At 37.4% G+C, this 23,680-nt stretch overlaps 1 protein-coding gene across 1 annotated transcript in view; it reads right to left on the bottom strand.

Moving 5' to 3' along the window:
- Nucleotides 1-292: 292 nt before the first annotated feature.
- The window catches only part of IPO7 (importin 7), a 41,762-nt gene continuing 18,374 nt past the window's right edge, over nt 293-23,680 (bottom strand). Inside the window, exons 16-24 of the mRNA XM_014966582.1 lie at nt 11,105-11,171; nt 10,711-10,836; nt 10,293-10,390; nt 9,160-9,255; nt 7,941-8,161; nt 7,629-7,834; nt 6,251-6,457; nt 5,770-5,886; nt 293-3,290 (exon numbers count right to left, since the gene is read on the bottom strand). Coding sequence (XP_014822068.1) covers nt 3,193-3,290; nt 5,770-5,886; nt 6,251-6,457; nt 7,629-7,834; nt 7,941-8,161; nt 9,160-9,255; nt 10,293-10,390; nt 10,711-10,836; nt 11,105-11,171 — 1,236 coding nt within the window. The 3' untranslated portion in view covers nt 293-3,192. The remainder of the gene's footprint in view (nt 3,291-5,769; nt 5,887-6,250; nt 6,458-7,628; nt 7,835-7,940; nt 8,162-9,159; nt 9,256-10,292; nt 10,391-10,710; nt 10,837-11,104; nt 11,172-23,680) is intronic.

Below are 23,680 nucleotides of genomic sequence, written 5' to 3'. Positions count from 1 at the left end.
AGAGCTTTGCTCTACTCTGCTGACAGCTAACAGGAATTCTTTTAAGATAGTGATTAAGGAAAAAAAAAAGGTTTTAAATTTACCCAATGTGTCAACATTTTAGTAAACAGTGTATGACATGAGCCTTTTATATGTAACACAGTTAAGAGAACTGTGGTTGTGCCTAACATTTGTTTGAAGAAATATTTCAGAGAAGAAAACACAACCCTTAGAGCTATGCAACTAGAACAGGACTCCAAAGTACTGCAAGAATACAGCTACATTCAAAACACCACACTGAAATAAGTGAAGATAAGGATTTGCTTTAGATGTTTATTAATCCAAGGAGATCTTCCATAATAGAAAAAACAGAGGCTTTAAATTTCCCAGCTCTTCCTTTAGAGTTGCATTATCCTTAAAAATGGAATGGATAAGTGCAAGTTCTAGAAGGAAGATTAATTTTTAAATTTGACATAAGTGTATCACTGAAATTGATATATTGCATCACAAAATGCACTATCACCACCAACAACAATGCAAAATTGTTTTGCAATTTATATAAATACATTTCTTGGAGCAAAGGAAAGCAAAGTTCTAGATCCATTCTTAAAAAAGATGCTCCTTGCTAACCAGTCTAGCGACACATAAAAGCACCCTTGAAGTAAGACTGTATTCCTCACACCAAGATAAAATTCTTCCCTTGACTTGTGACTTGAAAAATAACAACTGTTTCAGAAATGACAGTGGTACTAAATTGGTTATTTTCCCCTCATTTTTTCATCTGCTTTGCATCTAGAGCCTTCTCACTGCTGCCCTGTTGTATCCTCTGCCACAAGGCAGAAACGTCCCTCTCATCTGTCCTAGAAGGTTCTCTTACATATTTTGGGATGCGTAACAAGATAAGCAGATACCCAACAAGCAGATGTTCAGAAATGATTTACGTCCGACTGGGCATTTTTCAAAGTCAGGGAATGCACAGGAAGAGGCATGCTGTAATTATGTCTGTCACATTTTTTCTACAAAAATAAAACCTTGACTAGAGATTATCTCGAGGCCGGAGTGCACCTGTACGTGCTCATGAGTTAGGTTCTGCTGTGTGCACTTGGCCAGTCAGCTAAAGATTCAAAAGTACTACTGTGGTTCTCACACCACTACTATAATGGATACTCTGATTCAAGGCTTAATTTTTTTTTTTGAGGCTTTTTTTTTTTTTTTCTTCACATCAGGTGCAATATCCATCCTTTTTAAGTCCACAATTTGCTTTTAAAGTATCCCTTTGGTATTCGGCTAGGGCAACGTGGCATTATAGTCCTGGCTCAGTCTCTGACATTAGCACTCTGTGTGCAGGGAACTGTATTTGCCCAAGAAAGGCAGAGCAGAGAGGAGGAGGAGGGACTGGAAAAACCCATTATTCCTGCCCAGAGAAGCGCTAGCGGTTGTGCAACAAATGGAAGGCAGAGGCATGGTTGCTGGTCAGCTTGTCAAGGAAACCCCAAACCATGAATTCCTGCTACTCTGCTGATGCAAAAAACCACACCACACAAACCAATTTTCTGAAGACTGCATTTCGAGTATCATAATATATATATGTGCATTTCATTTTTACAGATATAAACTCAGTTTATTTTTAACCTGCATTTAAATTTTGGAGGCTTACATTAAATTAAGGTAGCTTGTTCAATATCAATTGTAACAGCAGGTGACATTTTTATATAAAAACAGCCAAAAAAAAAAAAAAAAAAAAAACCAAAAACATTTGATTTAAAAGACCTGACACCAATGATCTCAAGGCAAGATCAAAAAACCTATGGATTTTTGCTTTTAGAAAAGAAAAAGGGGGCATTTAAGCCAACCCATTCACAGCATCTCCCTGCTGGCTTCTTCATACAGTGGTTTTGATAGTGGTCCCAGAGGGAACTGTATTTTGCCTCTCTAGCTAAAATACTAGTTACTATAGCAACTTTGAAGGAAGAAAACTGTGGCTTCAAAAATGAAAGATTGGCAAAACTTCAAATACACTGTCTGGATGAGGCAGACAACAGCACGCGCTATTGCTGTGAGTGGAAAGAGAGGGGCAATGAAATGCAAGAGTAGTGCACCTGCACTACCACGTGCTGGAAAAAAAGAGTATTTTCCAAAATTAGGGGAAACAATCGCATTCGTAGATCATAGCCCAGATTAGCCAGATTCAACTGTTGTGTTTTTAATAGATTGCATATACAGGTGTTTCGTCCACACACTTCAATCAGACTTTTAAGAGCAGAACTTCACATCTTATTTACCTACTTTTGAGAAGGTAACTTTTTCCTCAGTGCTTTACAGTACACGTTTTGTATCCAAATTTCACCTCGTACAGGGAGATCTTTAAGAAAAAACAAAGGACGCGGAGGGTGTTGCTATTGTTTTTTAGCAGCAATGAAGTATCACTAACCCTTTTTACAGAAACCGAATTCAAGTCACAACCAGAGGTGACTGCACCACAAAGTCACCAGGTACAAAACTGCTAGTTCGTTTTAAATTAATAACTTGAAATTATTTTCCCCAATACATCCCTTATTTTTTTATTTTAATTTTTTATAAACAGCAAACATTTTGCTATTTTTGTACATAGGCTAGCAGGCTTGTTTCAATATGAAAGTGCTAATTCATTTACAGATTTATCAGTTATGTAGTGCTACATTAAGTGTCCAATATTCTACATATGAACAATCTTGATAAATGGAAATGACGAAGATTAAGTAAGGCTATCTGATTACCTTATCTTATTTACATTAAAAGAATAGACACCCAATAGGAAGGGAGAAAAGGGAAATAAAGTGGGCAAATACTCATACCGCCACAGGTGTAAAAATTAAGTCTGCCTTCTAGCTTGTACTGTAAATGAGACCTTTTAAGTAGTCCTGCAGCCCATGCTTATTTTTTTTTCCTCAGAAAAAGAAAAGCTGCTTTCATGACATCCCCTCTTGATTTCCGATTTCCAAAGTGTGTCATTTGAAGCTTCAAATTCAGATTCTTCCTATCTTCAAAAAAACCTCTGGTTTTGCTTTCCAGTATTAGGTTGCGTGAACAGATCCCACTTCTGGGGCTTTTGTCCAATCTATTTATCAATTAGTTTAGAGTGAGTTGTAGATAACATGAACCAGTTCTGGAACCACTATTGGGAGGAACACAAGCTCTTCACTACAATCACACAGTAGCAGGAAAAGTGATAATTCAATTCATTCCTGGGGCAGGGCCTCCAAAGTTAAATGAAGTTGGCACAACCGGAGCGTTGAATTTGTATCCTCCATGCTTTTCAATCATTTTGGATTCTAAAACAAAACACACACAAAAAAGGAAGATATTTTAGTGCATACATATGGAGAAGACAGATTAAGATTTTGCCACTGGCCATTTTTAGTCTCTCAGAGATACAGGTTTAACCTTGGATTACCCAAGAAGGTAATTGGCATCCACAAAGTGGAATTGTGCCAGGCCTCAGACAATAGATGGTCTGATTATTTATTATTTTAATTCCTTAATATTGTTACAGCAATGCATAAATGAATTTATATTTTAACAAGTCCACACTTTAGCTTTTGGACACAAGTATGTAATATTCACATTTCTGAAACAGGACCTGAATGAATGACTTCTGAACTTGCTAACAGGCACCCAATTCTTTCTGGTTAACATTAATGGACTTTTCACTCAAATCAGTAACAGAGCACATGTACAAAAAAGCAATACACAGATATTTGCTACGTTTTCAGTGTTAGTATCTCAATTCAACATCAGCACCAGAAACAGACTTTTTAGTATACACACATTTCTCCCCCATACCCAAGCAGATAATGTGGAGTTTAAGTTACTAGACTAAGTAATATAATTCTGAGAGAAAACCACCAAGTTTATCACTTCTCATTTTCAACTAAACCTTAAGATCTTCAGGCATCTGAGGTCCACATAACCATCACTGTAACTAACAATCATAGTTAAACTGTCTGGTTTTAACAACTGCATATTCTGTCCTTCAAAGATTACTGTAAGACTGGTTTTTTCAACCTCTAAAACACGCACAACCGAAAATTAGGTTGGTGAAGAGCAGATAGAAAGGTATATTTTTATCTGTACATTTTTATAGAAACGTGTATTTCTATCTACCTTTACTACAACCTAGATGACACAGGTGGCTTATGTTATTCCCAGCTCAAGATAACACTTACTAGTATCTTTTTTACAGTCTCAGAGTTTTCTCCTACCTCAATAGCTGCAATTGCTCTCTTTCTGGGAATACAGGACAGCTTGTGTTATCTAGAGGACCTGCATTTTGTCTCTGTTTCTTTGGAAACAGGCCAGAAAAATCTTGCCATGGTTGATGAAGGATGGGAGAGAACATGACTTGGGGAGTATCACTTTGATCCCTCCTGGCTCCATAGTGCACAGAAGACAAATCTCTTAGCTTATGGAAATTCTGCTAAACTACATTAATGAGACAATTACATTCCAAATCTTTCTAACAGGAAGCTCCCACGTGTGGTCGGTAGCCTAATGGACTAACAGTACACAACAACTTCCTGTAAGGATCTAGTTGCTCAAGTTAAACTTCACAACCTGAACCTAATTTGCTCTATGAATAAGCAGCTGGGGGAAAAAAAAAAAAAAATCCCCCGGCTGGGGTTTTTTTTATTCTAAAGTGGTTGTGGTATTCTTTCAGTTTTCCTGTTCACCTGAAAGCAAAACACGGTTACCTCCACCTACAACCCACTAGCCTACAACCAAACCACACACCTTCACAACCCAACAGGCATATCACCCCTCATCCTCCCACTGACCTGAAACTAAATTGGTCTATGAAAAAGCAGCTGGGGGAAAAAAAAAAAAAAAAGGAGAAAAAAAGAGAACATTCTTTTTCATAAAATGCACAAGTAGTAAATAATCACATCAGTATGATGTCTGGCGCTTGACAGGGGTCACACTGAAAAAAGTATTTTATAACCATTAAAAGCAGGCCATTCTGGACACTTACAAGCTTTGAGAGGTAAATTAGACAAAAACTACTTATAAAATGTGCATTCTTACTACTAATCTTTTTATTGAAAAATTTCTGAACTTCTATTTTGAAGCATCTTGTAATAAATGCTCAATAAGATGCAGGATATGAGACTGGACTGATGACTCAAAATTTAGCCTTGGCTTTACAGAGCAATCTATATTGACTTACTGTCAGACCCCTGGGAAAACTTGCAAATAAATCCCTAAACAGCTGAAGATCTGCCCACTTCCTATATTTTTTTAATCTGTATTATCTGCATTGAAGAATAACATTCTTCAATATTTAATAGGCTTAACGATGTAGCTTTACAGATGGATATGACTTCCATAATTTGGTATTTTACCACCCTTAGAATCAGTTTATCCCAGATGCAGAGGTTGTATCAGGAAATAATTTGTCAGCCACTTAATGTGTTTATTATCACATCTACAGTTCATCCACCTTCAGATAAGCAGATCAATTGTTTTCAGATCCAAGCTATTATGACAAATATGCTTTTATTTACTTGGCCACTTCATTAAAACATTTCTATCATTCCTCACACCTGTGGTATGCCATACAGTTTGGGCATTGAGGCTCTGTGACCTTACAATCTTAAGAGATTTCAAACGTCTCTGAAGTATAAAACAACCCTGTTTTGATGAAGACATTATTAGGCTTGAATTATAGGCATTTTCTGAATTGTGTTTCTTGAGCACATAAACAGCATCCAAACAGCAAAATAAGCAATTAATGGTATAAAGAGGGAAAAATACCATGTGCTGCCCGCCTCTGATCTGCCAGAGTTGCTATGTCCTGCAATTGTTTTCTTTGTTCTTCATTAAGGCCCTGTGTCAAAGCTTGGTACCACACAGGGTTACGATTCTGAATTGCTGCAACGGAAAGAAAATGTAAGCAAAAGGAAAGCGTTCATTACAATTTTTCTGTAACTCAAACCTTATTAACTCACTGCCATTTAATCAGAATGATATTCTCTTAGGGCTACGTATTCAAGAAAATAAAAAACACTAACACAAACCTCTCACTTCTTCCGTCTCAGGGCAAATACATTCAACCATCTCCCCCTGCTCTGAAAGTTTAGTGATGGCTTCCCCTTTCCAAAGAAAGGACTTGTTCAGAGCACATGTTGGAAAGGCTGACTGGAAGCTTTCAACAGGTTCTAGTTTACAAATGGTATACGCTAAAATTAAGTTAAAAGATAACTTATTGGCCAGGAAAAAGAATAAAGTTACTTACTCTGAAAAATTGTTTTAAATATCTGATATTCATCAATAGGGTTGTCTTCATCATCAATAATTGTGGCATAGCCTTCCAAAGCAGTTTCTTCAGCATCATCTTCTTCCCAATCTTCATCATCTCCATCTTCACCTGCCTGTTTTGCTAGAATTTCTAGATATTCTTGACCATCTTCATCAATGTCATCTTCATCGCTCCCCAGTTCCTCTGAGTTAAATATCACACACAAGAAAGTTTAATCTCAAGAATAGCAAGAACTCCTCTTTAGGAAGATGGCTGATTGTACAAAACCAGACAATGGATCTGACAACAATATAGTGCAGACCAGAAAGAGGGAAGCCCATTTAACTCCTCTTAGTGCCATGGTCTTACCCCCCCAATAAACACTCTTTCCTCACTAACACCAACTGTGTAAGTAGGAAATGAATTATTTTTTTTTGTCACAAAAATGTATACAGAAAAATGTATATACAGATAGTTTGGAACTGCACTTGATGAAACTTTAAGCAAAGCAATATTTGTGCTCCAGAAACTTTGAAATAATTTGATGAAAACACTTTTACAGGCACATTCAAAATTGGCTATTGAAAAGAAAGCTTAAGAAATACGAAATGTAATAGTATGAATGTATAATGACAATAGCCTAGAGAGTCCAGAATTCAACAGCAGACAAGAAAAAGAAATTGGACTCTAAGTAGATTGGTGAAAACCAACAAATACTCCTTTGAGAGTGTCCAACTGTTCCAAACAATCACTCACAAATACACCAGGCTGATGATGGAAAGATAAAAACAGGGAACGAACTAAAAGCTTAAGTGGAGTATAGGGAGTTGTAGATAATTTTGAACTTCACATAAAGATGATGGCAAAAGATTGGAAAGTTTGTGAAGTAACTGTATGAAACAGAAAGTCTATAAAGGCTGATTCTTTTGAGATTACATTGGTCCAGAAAAAAAAAAAAAGTATCACAAGAACTGTCATTTTCAATACACAGCTAAACCACCAGCAGCTTATGAGACAGCTTGTGATATATAGTTCAAACTGTACAATGGATTAGAAGGATTCCTGGAACCTCCTACTGACTCTCACCCTTCATTCAAACAGGAAATAATAATAATTCCTTTCAGTAATGACAGCATCCACACACAAAAGCTAACTTGATGTGACTCTGAAGAGACTTGGCCTAGGAAGTTCGTTTTTAAGAGGGACTGGAAAGTGAGTCAGATGTACTTGAAAGTCATTAAAAGATGTCCAGTGTTCTACCACGGCTTTTCATTTTTGGAATTAGGGAACTCTGAAGAATTCCACAAAGGAACTCATCATCTCCATCAGAAAAAATGAAAACCACAAAGTAACAGCGATATGTCAGTTTCCATACCTGTTTCCTCATCTTCTTCAGCTTCATCATCATCGTCACTGTCGTTTTCATGCTCTGCATGACAGGCATATGCTCTTTTCAATCCATTAAATAAAAGGATAAAAGCTGGCAGGATCTGGCCTGCAACTTGATTTAAAACCTGTGGTATTTGCTCCAGATCAATGAGAGCACACAAGCCAAGCACACACATCTTTCTATCATGAAGTCTAAAAACCAAAAGAGAAAAGTAAGTTACAAATTTTGTTATGGTTTACAAGCAGGTAATATAGAGGTGTATCACAGGGAATAATCTTCAAAATTTGAAACGCTTACCCCAAGAAACAGTCCACATCGTTAAGCCACTGTGTTATGAAGTGATTAGTGACAGGCTCCACATTATTGGGAAAACGAAGATTTTCCAATGTATTTAATAGTAAATGAGGATTGTAATACAAAGCAGCTATGGCAACCTGGAGGCACATTGTTCGCAGTTCACTTGTTTTCACTTCTCTGGTCAATCTCTCTAATGCAGCTTCCACAAATAAGGGTATGCACTGAAAAGTGAGAACTGTTATAAATTTTGTGATAAAAAATAAATTTTGTAGTTCTGTATCTCACACTGTGCATAAAACCAGCCTGGCCCATACGTACAGAGGGCATAAAATGGGAATAATTTTTAATTGCCAAGCAGAAGTCATATACAAGATGAAATGAAAACATGAAAAAATTCAGTCAACTCCAAGCACATGGATTTTGTGACATCACGCACAGTAGATGCAATTCCTGGTTCTATAATCTTGTGTTTTAAAAATGAAAAATAGAGGAAGTACATACACTAAGAAGTACAGAAAAAATAATTTAGTCTTTTTTAATACCCATAACAAAGTCAAGCGATATTACTAACATTCCAAGAAAACAGCTATTCAAAGGAGCAGTCTCTTCAGAGATGCCACTGGAAAAAAAAAATCCATGTAGAAGATTTTCTTTCCAATAAATTAAAGTTTCCAGGGATCGTATCCATATATATTAAAAAGCATACAAAAAACATTTAAACAGCTATTATACAGTGCTTGTTATGTACACTGTGGAAGGACACAAATTCATCTCTCAAATTCCAGCTTCCCTGTGTGCTTAATGATACCCCTGGTTCCTCTATGGCATTAATTTGGATTCTAAGAACTCCATTTTCCTTCTTACTTATTTCAAGTCTATTAATGTGACAGATTGAATAATGTTCATGAAATAGTCACTAGCATTAACTTCAAATATAACTAATCAACCTTTAGAACCAAGATGCTCTTCCAGATTCATGGAAACACTTTACATTGAGTTTTGCAGTGTCCTAAATTCTGGAGAGAAAATGTGCAATAACTACCTCTGCAGTGCTGTTAACTGAGCAGCAAGACTTGTGACACTGACGTAAAAGACGGGATTATTACTGACACTACACGAATTTCTTGCAATGGAACTCATGTTAATACATAACCAATTCATATTTGAGAATAAAAATATTGTAAAAATGTCAGTTATAGCAACCAAAGTCGTTACGCACCTGATCAATGCCAAGCCCTTTACACTGAAGAATAATTACTTCTAACAACTTTGCTGCATGACATTCTGCATCTTCTCCAGCAACTCCTGTAAGGACCTGAAAAACAATAATTAGGGCTGGTGGTATCCCTTCATGAAGTATTTTCTCTATACTGCTTTGCTTTTAAAAGCTGATATAAATTTACACACTGTTACAACGGTAGCCTAAACATCCATCAGTGAAGCAGCCAAGTCTACACCAGTGGCTCAGCATCACAACTAGAGACTGAAACGTTGCTGACAGTGCGTAAAACTGAGCTACGTGTACAGATATTCAGGCACTCTCTGGACACAGAGCTTACAACAGTAACTTTATAAGCATCAGCTGCCATTTTGCAAAAGTTTATTTCCATACACAAACAAAAAAAATAATTTCTTATGCATTCATGTACTGACTTTTGTAAAAATTGTATTTACAAGTTTGACATATCCAGTGGGAGACCACGCAGTATCTAGAACTTCTGTGTTAAAGACTCACTGTGTTCAGCTAATAAAACACTAATCACTAACAGGTTAAAACGGGCTATTTTTCTTTAAATCAGAATAACTATATTCTGCTCCCAGCTTTCATCACTGACTTGGCATGAAGTTGGGAAAATAACTTCCTATTCCTATCCCTCTGCTTTCCATCCCTACTCCACTTGTTTTAGTTAATAGATTTAAGACCTCTAACATACATATGGCATGTGGTATCCTAGCCAGAGTGAGGATACAAATCTCAGGTAAAAAAAAAAAATTATCTACCTTTTGCAATATGCATCCGTGTGTTTTGCATGCCCCTGTGCACAAGGTGTATTACACACAACATGCACACACAAAACCCCGGGGTTGTTTAATCTGCTTTTGTTGTGTACAATTTATTTTTCCCTTTTAGTAAAAGCATGTATCTGAAACTTGATGTGACCTCTTTAAATTTCTCTGTAATAACTTATTGATTTGTGGAATCACAGAAGGATGTTCAATAGCACAATGACGTAAGAGCAGATGTCAAAATTCTTCAGTTTTAAAATCTGCTGTTGTGGAAGAACGGACCCAGTTTAACAGTGTATTACTTCAGAGATCACAGGTTTTGTTATCACAAAGGCACCTACTTACCTTCTTGCACATACTGTAGATCATTTCAAGATATTTTGTGTCTGACAGAAGTGTTTTTGTATCAACAGTAACATAATTATGCAAGAGAGGCATCATGTCTGTATTAAAAGAAGAATGCTCACAGTTAGATATTGCTTGCACATTTTGTTAGATGAACTGTTAAAATCAGGCTGAAATCTATGTATTAATAACTTAATTACAGTTCTTGCTTAATGTTTGTCAAGATAAGTGTGCATCCAGTCATAGATGCCTTAGCAAAACAAGTCTGGTTGCGACAGGAGCAGAATAAAATACTTCAAGCACAACCTCACTTCAGTAAGTGCTCTCCTAACCTTTCAATCAAGGTGCAATTCACTGTACGGTTGAAATTACATGTATGAAACGACTTGGGTTTCTGATTTATTTGTATATTACTTACCAGTAAAATAGTCAAAGCCATCTTGCTGAAAGACTTCAAAAACAAGAGGAAGAAGCTGCCACATTTGTGCAGAAACTTGTTGACAGGTCAGACTATGAGCCAAGGAAAAGATCTCCTCATAGAACTCTAAACCAAAAAGAAACTAGGTAAATTTATTGCCAATCACATGCATTAAAAAAGAAAAAGCCAACAGAAGTACAAATACCTAATACATGCTGGTGCAAAACTGTTCCAATAACTTGTAAACAGATCCCTTCCAGCTGCTGGGTAATCTGAAAAAAAAAAAAAAAGAGAAAAGATCTCCTCATAGAACTCTAAACCAAAAAGAAACTAGGTAAATTTATTGCCAATCACATGCATTAAAAAAAGAAAAAGCCAACAGAAGTACAAATACCTAATACATGCTGGTGCAAAACTGTTCCAATAACTTGTAAACAGATCCCTTCCAGCTGCTGGGTAATCTGAAAAAAAAAGAAAAAAGGACTGTTTCCAATACTTTGGAGTTGAAATTAAACACATTTTAAATAAAAGTACTGTAAGCAGATTCTGTTTAGACAATATAGTCTTCTAAAAACAATTCAAAATTTCTCACATTTTGTAACACTAAATGTGTAAACTCTTAGCGAAGGATTTGTAAGACAGCTTTTAATAAAAGGTTGTTTTGGAATATTCTTTGAGTATTGGAACAATCTAATTATAAGGTATCCTTTAAAAAGAAAAGCCTGACAATAACCCAATGGAATAGTTCAGTCCCACCAAAACACAGTAAGTATGTATATATCAAAGGGGTAAACAATGGAAGTTGCAGGAAGTATTTGCTTTTCCAAAAAATTGAAATTTCAAAAAACAAAACCAAACAAATATCAAGCCACCTCCCAAACCTAGCTTAGGATGTTCATATGGTATGTGGACAATCAGTCTAAATGCCACTGTACAGATTCAGAGGCTCTTTCCAATTACTATTTATTAGTCCCTGGAACAGCTAACAAAACAGTCCTTAACCTGTTAAGGGCACTTACCTTGCATAGGGACAAATAAGGGTTGAGTTTCTGGTCTTAGCTATACAGAACAGGATTTGAAACTAACCAGCTAAATACCTTATCTCTTGGAACACTGGTCATCCTCTGTGAGATGTCTCTAAATATAAATGTTTACTGATCAATGTTTTACAAAGGAGTTCCTCAGGACTTCGCATATTGTTACACAAACTTTTCATTTAGATAGCAAGAAGTTGCTGACAAAAGCAAGCACATGAAAAGCTTGCCAAGCAGCTCGAGTAAATAAGCTGAACTGGTCTTTGGTTTATTGCACAGCAGCACTGGATTCTGAGCTTGGGCACTCAGAATTTGTCTTATGTTGCTTCCTTAGTAAAGTCTTAGAGCCCCAAGAGTACAATTTATTACTGAACTGTTTAGTCACTAAAAAACTGTAACTTATTTAACAAAAACAGTAGCTGACTTTGTCAAGAAGGATTTTAATCAGAAAAAGCGTTCTTTGAACAAGCTGAGCTCTGGACTGAAGTTAGTCCATTCACTAGAACAAAGCTAAATCACACAAGTTTTCACCACACTGGAGAATTCTACAGTGCAGATGAGGCAGGTAAACAAAGCTATCATTTAGCACGGCCACAGCAGCTGTATTTACAGACTTGAATTCTGTTGCAGAGAATAAACTAAGTCAGCAGAGTCAATGCTCAAAGCTAACTCTTTTTTCCCTGCAGGGACAACCTCATCAAATCAGCTGGGTTTTTCCAGCTGAGCTGACACAGTTCCATCAGTCAGAGACAAAGTTTCCTCCATCTACCTCAACAAGAACCTGGATTCTTACAGGAACTACTGGGGCAACATTTATGCTCTATTACTACACACAATGTGTCAGAAATGTGATCCTGATCCACTGTTACAACTTTGTTGCATGGTAACTATTTCACTGTTTTCTGTGTTTTGCCTGAAGGGACATTTTTTTCAGACAACAGTGTCAGGAACACTGGAATTACGACTTTCAGTGTCTTAAGATACTATGTATTAGCTTTAAAGTAACTTTTACTTACTTCCTTGTGATCTTCAACTACACTGAGAAGTGTATCAATAGTATTCAAGATTCCCATGGCTGTCACTGCTTTGTCATCACTACCCTCTTCGTCTGGTCCAGTCTGGATTACCTGGTTAAATGTCATTGCCTGCATGTAAAATAGCAAAACAACCCATAAATATGTCATTTAATGAGGACGTGCTCGGAGGTGAAGAGCAACTGTACCAAGTCTGGTATTCTACACAATTTAAGGAATGTAGGATTATGAAAAGGTGGCTGCTCCATTCCAGAGTTTGTTTTCAAGACTGATAAAACATGAACACCAAGCCTTTTGATCTGTCATCATTTATCCATTCATGAATAGAAAGATCTAACTTACATTGCTTTCCTTGCAAAAGAACACATTTTCTACAACCAAGTGTTTCTGACACGAGGTTGAACTGGTAGCTGCACTAGAGCAGGCTCCTTTGCAGGCATGCCCACAGAGGACACATGAACTATTTTGTTTTAACTCCAAGGCAAGAGCCTTTAATAGGAAAGCCCTGAGCTGATCTCTGCTTTTGAAACCACCAGCACAACTTGCTAGATACGGCCGTTCAAACCCTGAATTTCTCCTGCAGGTTCCATTTTATTTTCACATGACATACAACATAACATTATTTTCACACCAATATTTATTTTTTTTTTTTTTAAATTTGCTCTTCGATTTCCCATTTTAAAACAGAAAAATCATTATAACACTATTAGGAGAAAATGAGTATCAAGATTTCTCAAACGCTTCTACATTCCAATTAATTCAAGTTACGAAGCAACTTTTGAGAAAAAAGTTTAAACATACAAGAAAATTACCTGCATCAACGCACTTAAGCAGACTGGAGTAACGACAGCTACTGACTGACAGACAACTATCTGAATTTTAAATACCAATCTTTCACATATTCAACATCTTCCCAAGTCACCGGAAGTCTTACCAAATGCTGTGTCATTTCTACTGCAATTGGGGTGACTTCTTCACTATATTCACAGATCATCTTCTGAATCACATTGGTAAGATCATCATTTTCAGTCTCTCTTATAATATGAAGTAAAGCTTGCATTACAGGTCTAATGAATGGAGTAATATATTCTTTAGCTGTAAAACACGTGAAAGCATTTAAATTTTCATTCTTATAAAACTACAGAATCAGCATAAGAAACTCAATATAGATTTTATTAATATTTAGTGCTTTGGCATTAATATGCCAAAAACCATGGGTAGTAATTTATATTATATCTATATATTATTATATAGTGTATAATAATACTAACATTCAGAACAAATTTTTTAAAAAAACAGTATACCAAGAGGATCACAACTGAAGTAAGAAAACCAGAGTTGTCTAGTCTTTATGGACTGCAAGATTACTTATCAATGCAAATTTTAATTGAACAGGAATGCATACATACACATTTTTGTCAAATTACCCAAAGTATTTGATACAGAATTTGTTTGCTTTGTAGCTTTCATGTCAGCTTCAGGAACACTAAGCAATGTAAAGCCTGCCAGGATAAAAGCAGCTTTTCAAAAAAAATTAATTTGAAGATGAATGAATGTATGCTGAGACAGATATGCTTATGTTGCCACCATATTTCTGATTTGACGATGAGGTGCTGTAAAACTGGATTTATTGCACCATGAAATTAAAAAAATATAAAATTTTCCAGCTGGAAAATGACAGTAAGTTATTACAAATTACTATTGCAAGTAGTAAATTAACATCAGGGAAGAAGAGAACAGGTCTCCCTGAACATCGCAATATTAATGCCTATTCAATTAAAGCTTGCTGTAGTTTTATGAAAAAAAGGGCTACCTTTCTCTTGATTACTGATCAGAACTTGAAGTGCTATTGCAGCTTCCACTTTTACAGGCATTTCCCTATCATCTATCAGACACCGTCTCGTGAGTTCTAAGGCTGTCTGGAGATTCTGGTCACTCTTAAATTTGACTTCACAAAAATAATGAAGAACCCAACAAGCCTGAAAAAAAGACAGTGCAAATTCAGAGTTACAAAACCTACAAACAGGATTATCAACTACTTCACATATCCATAACCTACGCAAATTATTAAATCTGAATTGCCACTACTGTTCAATAAAAGTGCTGTAGAAGTTTTTAATAGATGAAAATGTTAGAGAGTGTGGAGGCTGGTCAGTGGGAGGCTTGTCTTCTCCAGACATCACTAGACCAGTACTATGATCTCAAGTTCATCTTTGGCCACAGGGTTTGTGTGAGCGGTACGGTCTAAATGCAGAACACAAATAGACCATACCACCAGACACAGATGGAAAACTATGCACACAATTCTGCAGCCACTTTAAAACTATCTACAGTCACACATAAAGACTGATACTGTGCACACAATTCTGCAGCCACTTTAAAACTACAGTCACACATACAGACTGATACTAATCTTTGAAGTAAGCACACAATTTGTTACAGAACAGGTGCAGAAAGGAGTACATCTGTCAGAGGGAAGCATTTAACAAATATTCCTGAAGTCTTCAGTTAGAACAGACAGTGTACCTCAACAGTCAATCTTGTACTTACTCGTGCTCTCATGTAACCCAGCTCGCTGCTGAAGAGAGGGAACACATGATTCTGCAACATAAATTCCATCTGATCTTTATATATCTTTTTCTGTCAGAATATGAACAGAAACAAATCAGTTTAAAACTTTATGTAAAAACGCATTTCTAACCCAGTAAAAAATGTCACATAGAAAAGTGTGAACAGCACAAGAAAACCCTCTGACTTTTAACTTCTTCCTTTATTAAAGTCTGTTAAGCAACAATGAAGTCCCATAATACTATTAAACTTGGATCCTATATAGACTTTTCTATTTTTCAGTCAAAATAGTGACACTTTTTTCCTGTCATTTTTTGACTCCTAAAGACACCTTTTGCTTGGCAGTACATTAGGCTGGTATCAAAAGTGGTGAGGGAAACTTCTTAGAGCCATGATCCAAATACCAAGGCCCTGCACCTTTTTTTGCTACTATCCCAAGTGAGCAAGGCTGCTAATTTCACTTTATTTCCTCTCTTCTACACATAGAAAAGACCTCATTAAATCAACAGCCTCTCACCAAATGGATTTTTCTTTCCCTTGCTTCCTCCCCACCCAAAAAAAAAAGCAATGTAGTTAAGGGTGGTGCAGGAAATGTTGTAGCAATTCTTACTAGAAGCAGTTAACTAAAAAGAACTTAAAACAATCAACTGAATTTGAACATGACCTAATCAAACTTGTGTAATTAAGCTGAAAACAAAACCGAAACAACTAAGTTCAACAGCTCTAAAAAACCAGCAGTGATTCCAAAACTTGCAAACTTAAAGGGTTATTTTATCACTTCTTCTAAGACACTGTATGTGGAAGAAAGGAAAGGAGAAAAACTCCAAAAGAACCACCAGATTTGTTATGCTTACTTTTAGGAGAATTTCAGCCAAAGAACCAATCATATGTAAAGCACCATCTTTCTTACGAGGGTCAGCATTTGGCTCCGTAAGGATCTGATAACAAAAGCCCATTGTCTTCTGCAAGACCTAAATTACATGTAAGGTTAGTCAGATTATTTCAATTGTCTCAGGTATACCTGTCTCAGTGCTCTGAAGTGCTTAAACCTCTAGTAATCTTCTCTACGCCTGGAATTTGTATAATTTTTAATCTTTGTTACAAACACACAACATTCTTGATATATAGGTCCTAGGGGAATTGGCAAACACAAAAGTCACAAATAGACCAGTGTAAAATAAATGAGAGGAATAAATTTTAGTGCACGACAAAGAATAGAAATAAAACTTTTAATAGTAATTTTTTTCAGCAAATGGGCACTATAAGCTAAATCTAGCTACCATATTTAAGTAAAACCCTTGAATAGCTTACCTCTTTCCTTTTACTACATGATGTAAACAATACTGTCTGAGCAGCAGTTGTTGGTGAAATGAAGTCTTCAAATACATCTATAAAGAAATCGTATAACAGCTATAAATTTTGTTCCTTTGCTATGTTCATGATCCTAATGCAATCTAACTACTTAATATAAAACAAGAGAGCAACAACTGTCTTTTCTTTTCAGCTGGTTAATCATGCTTTCTTACTACAGATATTCCAAGACCAAATAACAGCAACAAATGGTTGGAGGTTCCTGATACATTTCACCTTTTTCATGATCACCAGCTCTACATCTCTAATTTGAAGTTGTATGTCCTTATTTTTAAGATAATTTTTGTACCAGTAGAAGCAGACCAGCCGTCAATTTTTGACATGCTATTTGCTGTGCAGGCAAACACACAACTGATTGAGTTAAAAATTTTTAGTTTCTTATTTCTCCGCATAAGATTATCAGACCCAGAGCCTCATATAATACCCTTGTACTGTTTACAGGTCTACCTCTGACCTGTGGGATAAGAAACTCCCAAACCTATCAAGGTTCCTTGTTCTAATCACATAAGAATTTGTTCAGGAAGTCTAAAGTATCTTCTTTCTTCCCCAGCCTGAAAGGACTGCACAGACTTCCAGTAAACCCGAACCACAAAGTAACAAGCCATGGGAGGTGAAAATTCCTTAAGATCGTACAAAGTCCAGGGCCTGAAATACTAGCTGTTGTAAAGCATAAACTTTTAATAACAATAAACATATGTAATTGTTGCTAGCAATTTGTGGACTGTTTGACTTTGTAACTGTCAAAATTAGCTACTTGTTTCAAGTGCAGAACCACCTGTGTCTTTGTTGACTGTCATGTGTTACCTGTCATTTCCACCAGCATATCCAAAAGTTAACTATTTGAAGTTAAATTATTTGGATAATACAAACTGGTTTGATCTTTTTTTTTTTTTTCTCCGTTTAAATACCAAAGCCATGTCTATTTTCAAAAAAACCTACACAAACTCCTCCTTTGCGTGAACTCATATTTTAGGATGAGTAGATTTCAAGTTCTCACCAAATTTCATGCGAATATATTCATATGGATCTTCTTGCCAAAGCTCTTCATCAGCATCTGTATAGCACATCAATGGAAAAATAACATCTTGGATAATTCCCTGTAAGAAAAATAAAGAAGTTGAAAACATGCTAGCACTACTCAATCAATCTCTGTATTCTCTCCTGTATTTCCCAGATTTTGTCCATCCTGCCACTTCTCATACAAAATGCTAACATTCTAAATCTTCGTGGGCATGGTGGATTTTATGCACTACCTTATAGAAAAAGAGATCTATTAGCTTAGGGTAGAGCTGCAACACAGTGCAAGCTATTAGATTTGTTTTGGCTAATGGTATGTGGAGATGATTCAATGCCAAAAATTCAGTAGTTAACACCACCTCCAAATTTGTTGTGTTGCTCTGCTACACTGTAATCCTTAGTATATTAAAGCAAGAAGGCCTGACAGCAAAAAAAGCAAAAATCTGCTAGCTATCCTCATGTATCAAAGTAACCTTCACCAAACAGAGTTAAACTCTTTCCACCACCAATTTTTAACAGAGGTGCCCAAAATTTGCATTCTAGCAAGGCTAGAAACACTGTATAACAGACTGACAAATGTAGTAGTGAATCATCTAAATATCAAACCCCAAAAAATGGTTTACTTGAATATGAGGCTTCAGATTCTTCCAGGTGATGGCATGTGACACTCCTTGATTGATGTAATTCAGTGTTTGCTGCAGAACTCTAGGAGCCATGTACTGCTTTTCCTTGTATTGATACAACACCTTCAGCAACACCTAGAAAAAGCAGATTTCATCAATAGCTTATAGTGAGCTATTTTAACCAGACCCTTTCAACCTGAAGAATTCTACCCTCTTTCACAGTCTCACGTAAGAACCCCTCTAAATCCAACAAGTACCAACTAATCCTTCTACTAAATGCCATTGTTAATTTTTAAAGCAACTTGCAGCTCTTATCAGGTGCTGCACATCTTTTAAAAATATAATCCCTTAATAAGACAAAACATACATGCTAACTCATCACCAACATAGCCCAGGGGACCTTTCCCTCTGAAGTTAATTATTCCACCTTGCTACTCTTTGGGCATGGAAATTCATGCCTAATCACTGGATTGGTAAAATACTCTTTGCTCAGGCAGCCTACTGATTCTTGCCTATGTGCAGCCTTACAGCAATGACTCTGTACAAAGAATGAGGAACCTCTCTCTGCTTTGCTTCCTGCCCTCAATTCTTCTCCTGAGGTGGCTCAGAACTACTCACAGGGATTTACATTTGTAAAGTCCATGGCTCTCCGTGAGTAAGGACATGAAATGGACATGGGACCACTATTAGTACTTAAATTCCAGCCCACTGGAAAGTTTGATATTGGTAATTTGAGGGGCTTTCCTTGTAGCCCAGTCCAGGTCAGTGACAACACTGCACATTCCAGACCAGCAGCATCAACTGGAGAGAAATGACAAATCCCATTTCCAGGGTTTCATTTCATTATTCTTCACATAAACCAACATTTTTAAAAATCCAAAACTGAAGGAACTGGAAAGTTATCTATCAATCTGTAGTATCACCAAGAAAACATTTTGGGAAAATGGATAATGAGATTATTTAAATAATTACATTGATAACATTTATTACACAAGCACTAAAGCATTTCTTCCAAAGGAGGTGCCTCGCACTTGAGGGTAATGAAGATCCATTCATTCATTCACTAGAACTTAACATATAGTAGATAGCTTATAGTGAGCTATTTTAACCAGACCCTTTCAACCTGAAGAATTCTACCCTCTTTCACAGTCTCACGTAAGAACCCCTCTAAATCCATAGCTTATAGTGAGCTATTTTAACCAGACCATTTTAACCTGAAGAATTCTACCCTCTTTCACAATCTCACATAAGAACCCCTCTAAATCCAAACAAGTACCAACTAATCCTTCTACTAAATGCCATTGTTAATTTTTTAAGGCAACTTGCAGCTCGTATCAGGTGCTGCACATCTTTTAAAAATATAATCCCTTAATAAGACAAAACATACATGCTAATTCATCACCAACATAGCCCAGGGGACCTTTCCCTCTGAAGTTAATTATTCCACCTTGCTAATCTTTGGGCATGGAAATTCATGCCTAATCACTGGATTGGTAAAATACTCTTTGCTCAGGCAGCCTACTGATTCTTGCCTATGTGCAGCCTTACAGCAATGACTCTGTACAAAGAATGAGGAACCTCTCTCTGCTTTGCTTCCTGCCCTCAATTCTTCTCCTGAGGTGGCTCAGAACTACTCACAGGGATTTACATTTGTAAAGTCCATGGCTCTCCGTGAGTAAGGACATGAAATGGACATGGGACCACTATTAGTACTTAAATTCCAGCCCACTGGAAAGTTTGATATTGGTAATTTGAGGGGGTTTCCTTGTAGCCCAGTCCAGGTCAGTGACAACAACTGCACATTCCAGACCAGCAGCATCAACTGGAGAGAAATGACAAATCCCATTTCCAGGGTTTCATTTCATTATTCTTCACATAAACCAACATTTTTAAAAATCCAAAACTGAAGGAACTGGAAAGTTATCTATCAATCTGTAGTATCACCAAGAAAACATTTTGGGAAAATGGATAATGAGATTATTTAAATAATTACATTGATAACATTTATTACACAAGCACTAAAGCATTTCTTCCAAAGGAGGTGCCTCGCACTTGAGGGTAATGAAGATCCATTCATTCATTCACTAGAACTTAACATATAGTAGTACAATCTCCTCTGTGGAAAAGCTTATACAATAAGGTCCACTTTGCTGGTGTATTTAAATTTTACAAGTACCTGAAGGTTGGGTTTTTTTGAGAGAGGGAGAGATTCTCCAGTGTACCAGGACAGCACACAGAAAAGCCCAAATTCATCAACAGTCAGTGAAGGAATGGGGAATAGTCTTTGGAAATGAGGACAAAGCTGAGGCCTAACAAATACTCTGTGCAGCCATACTACTCAGGACAAGTGCTTTAGTCCTCTCTTCACAAATCTATGCAGTTACCTCCTCTGATTCAGATACAAGAAGGAAAGAAATTTGCAAGATTAAGAAAAGGTTTGAGAATTCCGGTGAGGAACAACCTGTAATCCCATACCATATGTTTATCTATTAGTCCTTTAGTAAAAGGGTGCATACAGTTTACTTTGGAGAGTCAAGAGAATGCAGTCAAACATATTATCAGAATTTGTATTCTTATTCCAATTATTCTTATTCCTATTCCAATTCTTGTAAAGAAATACATCCCATTTAAAAATCTTCCATAATATATCTGAAGAACTCTGTCTTCTTAAGAGTACATCCAAGATTTATTTTCTGCAGAGATAGAGGACTGCACCTTAAAAATAATCTGTATTTCTGTACAAGTTATATTATTGTATAGGAAGAAACTGCAAGCATTTTCAAGTCTTGCTTTTTAGCAATTTTCTTTACCTGAATTCTTGGTGTTTCCTAGATGCAATATAAGGAAGGGACAAATTTGATTCAAAGAAAAAGCCAAGACAAAGTATTTTGTTGAACTGTTTAAATTTCTCTTTTCAAAGATTTCTTTTGCCCATACAATCTTTTGTCAGAACTTAATTTTATCTTTGAAGTGCAAAGCAATCAGCAAGTTCTTAAAGAACATGTAATACTTATCTGTCTGATGCCATTTACAGGTATAAGCACCCCAAAAGGTGATGCTGATTCCACTTGTCTGAGTAGAATATGTTGGGATACAGCTCCTAACATTTAATGTGACAAATTTTCTCTTCCCTTTCAATACTTTGGATGACCTTCAAAACACACGTATTTAGGAGACGCTTTCCCTACTTTTCCTCTTTCAAGGTCCCGTAATTCCTTATAATTTTATTAGGAATGAAAACTAAGAAAACTGAACTAAGAACCGTTCTTCTCCTAATTCATAGAATCATAGAATAATTTGGGATGGAGGGGACCTTTAAAGGTCATCTAGTCCAAACCCCCTGCAATGAGCAGAGACATCTTCAAGATCAGTTTGCTTGGAGCCCCTGAGCCAGCCTGAACTTGAATGTTTCCAGGGATGGGACATCCACCACCTCTCTGGGCAGCCTGTTCCAGGGTTTCACCACTCTCGTAAAATGTTTATCCCTTGTACCTAGGCTAAATCTGTCCTCTTGTCTCCCCAGAGCCTTCTCTTCTCCAGGCTGAACAACCCCAAGTTTCTCAGCCTGTCTTCACATGAGAGGTGCTCCAGCCCTTGGATCATCTTTGTGGCCCTCCTCTGAACCCTCTCCAACAGGTCCATGTTCTTACTGTGCTGAGGGCTCCAAAGCTGGATGCAGTACTCCAGGTGGGGTCTCACGTGAGCGGAGTACAGCAGAGGAATCACCTCCTTCGATCTGCTGGCCATGCCTCTTTTGGTGCTGCCCAGGATGTGGTTGGCTTTCTGAAGTCCAAGTGCACCTTGTGGGCTCATGCTCAGCTTTTCATCCTCCAGTACCCCCAAATCCTTCTCCTCAGGGCTGCTCTCAGTCCCTCATCCTCCAGCCAGGGGTTGCCCTGACCCAGCTTCACATGGGTCCCAAGGCTCACATGAAACAACTTCTCAAGCTTGTCCAGGTCCCTTTGGATGGCACCCCATCCCTCAGGAACGTCATCTGCATGACTGAGCTTGGTATCATTCCCAAACCTGCTGAGGGTCCACTCGATCCCATTGTCTGTGCCACTGATGAAGATACTGAACAGTACTGGTCCCAATATAGACCCCTAAGGGACACCACCCATCAGTCATCTCCATCTGGACATTGAGCTGTTGACCACTACCCTCTAGATGCAACCATCCAACCAATTCCTCATCCTCCGAACAGTCCACCCATCAAACCCATCTCTCTCCAATTCAGAGAGAAGGATGTTGAGGGGAATCATGTCAAAGGCCTTAGCAAAGTCCAGATAGATGACACCTGTAGCTCTTCCCTTATCCACTGATACAGTCACTCCATCATAGAAGGCCACTAGGTCAGGCAGGACTTACCCTTTGTGAAGCCACGCTTGCTGTCTCAAATCACTCCTTAAACATATTTCACAGGTGTTTCCCTGTTGCCTGCTACTACCTCAAGAACCTCTGGCTCATCTCCATAGGACTTCCAGTGTGCTGCAGTCTCAGAGCAATAGGCAGAGGGCCCTCACTAGCACCCTGTCCCTCTAACCCTGGCATGTTGTCACACAGCCTGTCATGGACAAACCTGAGGATATTCCCCTCCCACTCCAAGCCTAGTTTAAAGCTCTGTCAATGAGCCCTGTAAGCTTGTGAGCAAAGACCCTCTTTTCCCCTTTGAGAGAGGTGAATCCCATCTAATGCCAACAAGCCTGGTGCCGTGTAGGCCATCCCATTATCGAAAAAGCCAAAATTGTGGTGATGACACCAGCCACGGAGCCACATATCAACAGGCTGGGGTTGTCTATTTCTTCCAGTGTCACTGTCTGCAACTGGAAGGTGAGAGGAAAAGATAACCTGTGCTCCAGAGTCCCTTATCAATCGTCCCAAGGCCCTGAAAGCCTCTTTTGATTCCTCTGGACTACGTGTTGCAGCTTTGTCACCACCCATGTGGAAGAGCAGTAATGTCTAATAGTCTGAGTCTGATTAAAACAAAAGCTTTGAAGAAGACATTCCTCTCCTTGAGACTTTTATAGATTAACAGTCTATTTACATTTACAATCTAATAACTTTAACATAATAGCTTTTCTAAAATTTCCTTGTATCAGTCATAAATCTATTTTTATGGATTCTGAGCTTGGGCACTCAGAATTTGTCTTATGTTGCTTCCTTAGTAAAGTCTTAGAGCCCCAAGAGTACAATTTATTACTGAACTGTTTAGTCACTAAAAAACTGTAACTTATTTAACAAAAACAGTAGCTGACTTTGTCAAGAAGGATTTTAATCAGAAAAAGCGTTCTTTGAACAAGCTGAGCTCTGGACTGAAGTTAGT

Source organism: Calidris pugnax, unplaced genomic scaffold (genome assembly GCF_001431845.1).
Source record: "Calidris pugnax isolate Ruff unplaced genomic scaffold, ASM143184v1 scaffold26, whole genome shotgun sequence".
Taxonomy (NCBI): domain Eukaryota; kingdom Metazoa; phylum Chordata; class Aves; order Charadriiformes; family Scolopacidae; genus Calidris; species Calidris pugnax.
Note: the sequence above shows the minus strand (reverse complement) of the source record. Positions and strands in the feature narration are given on the sequence as shown.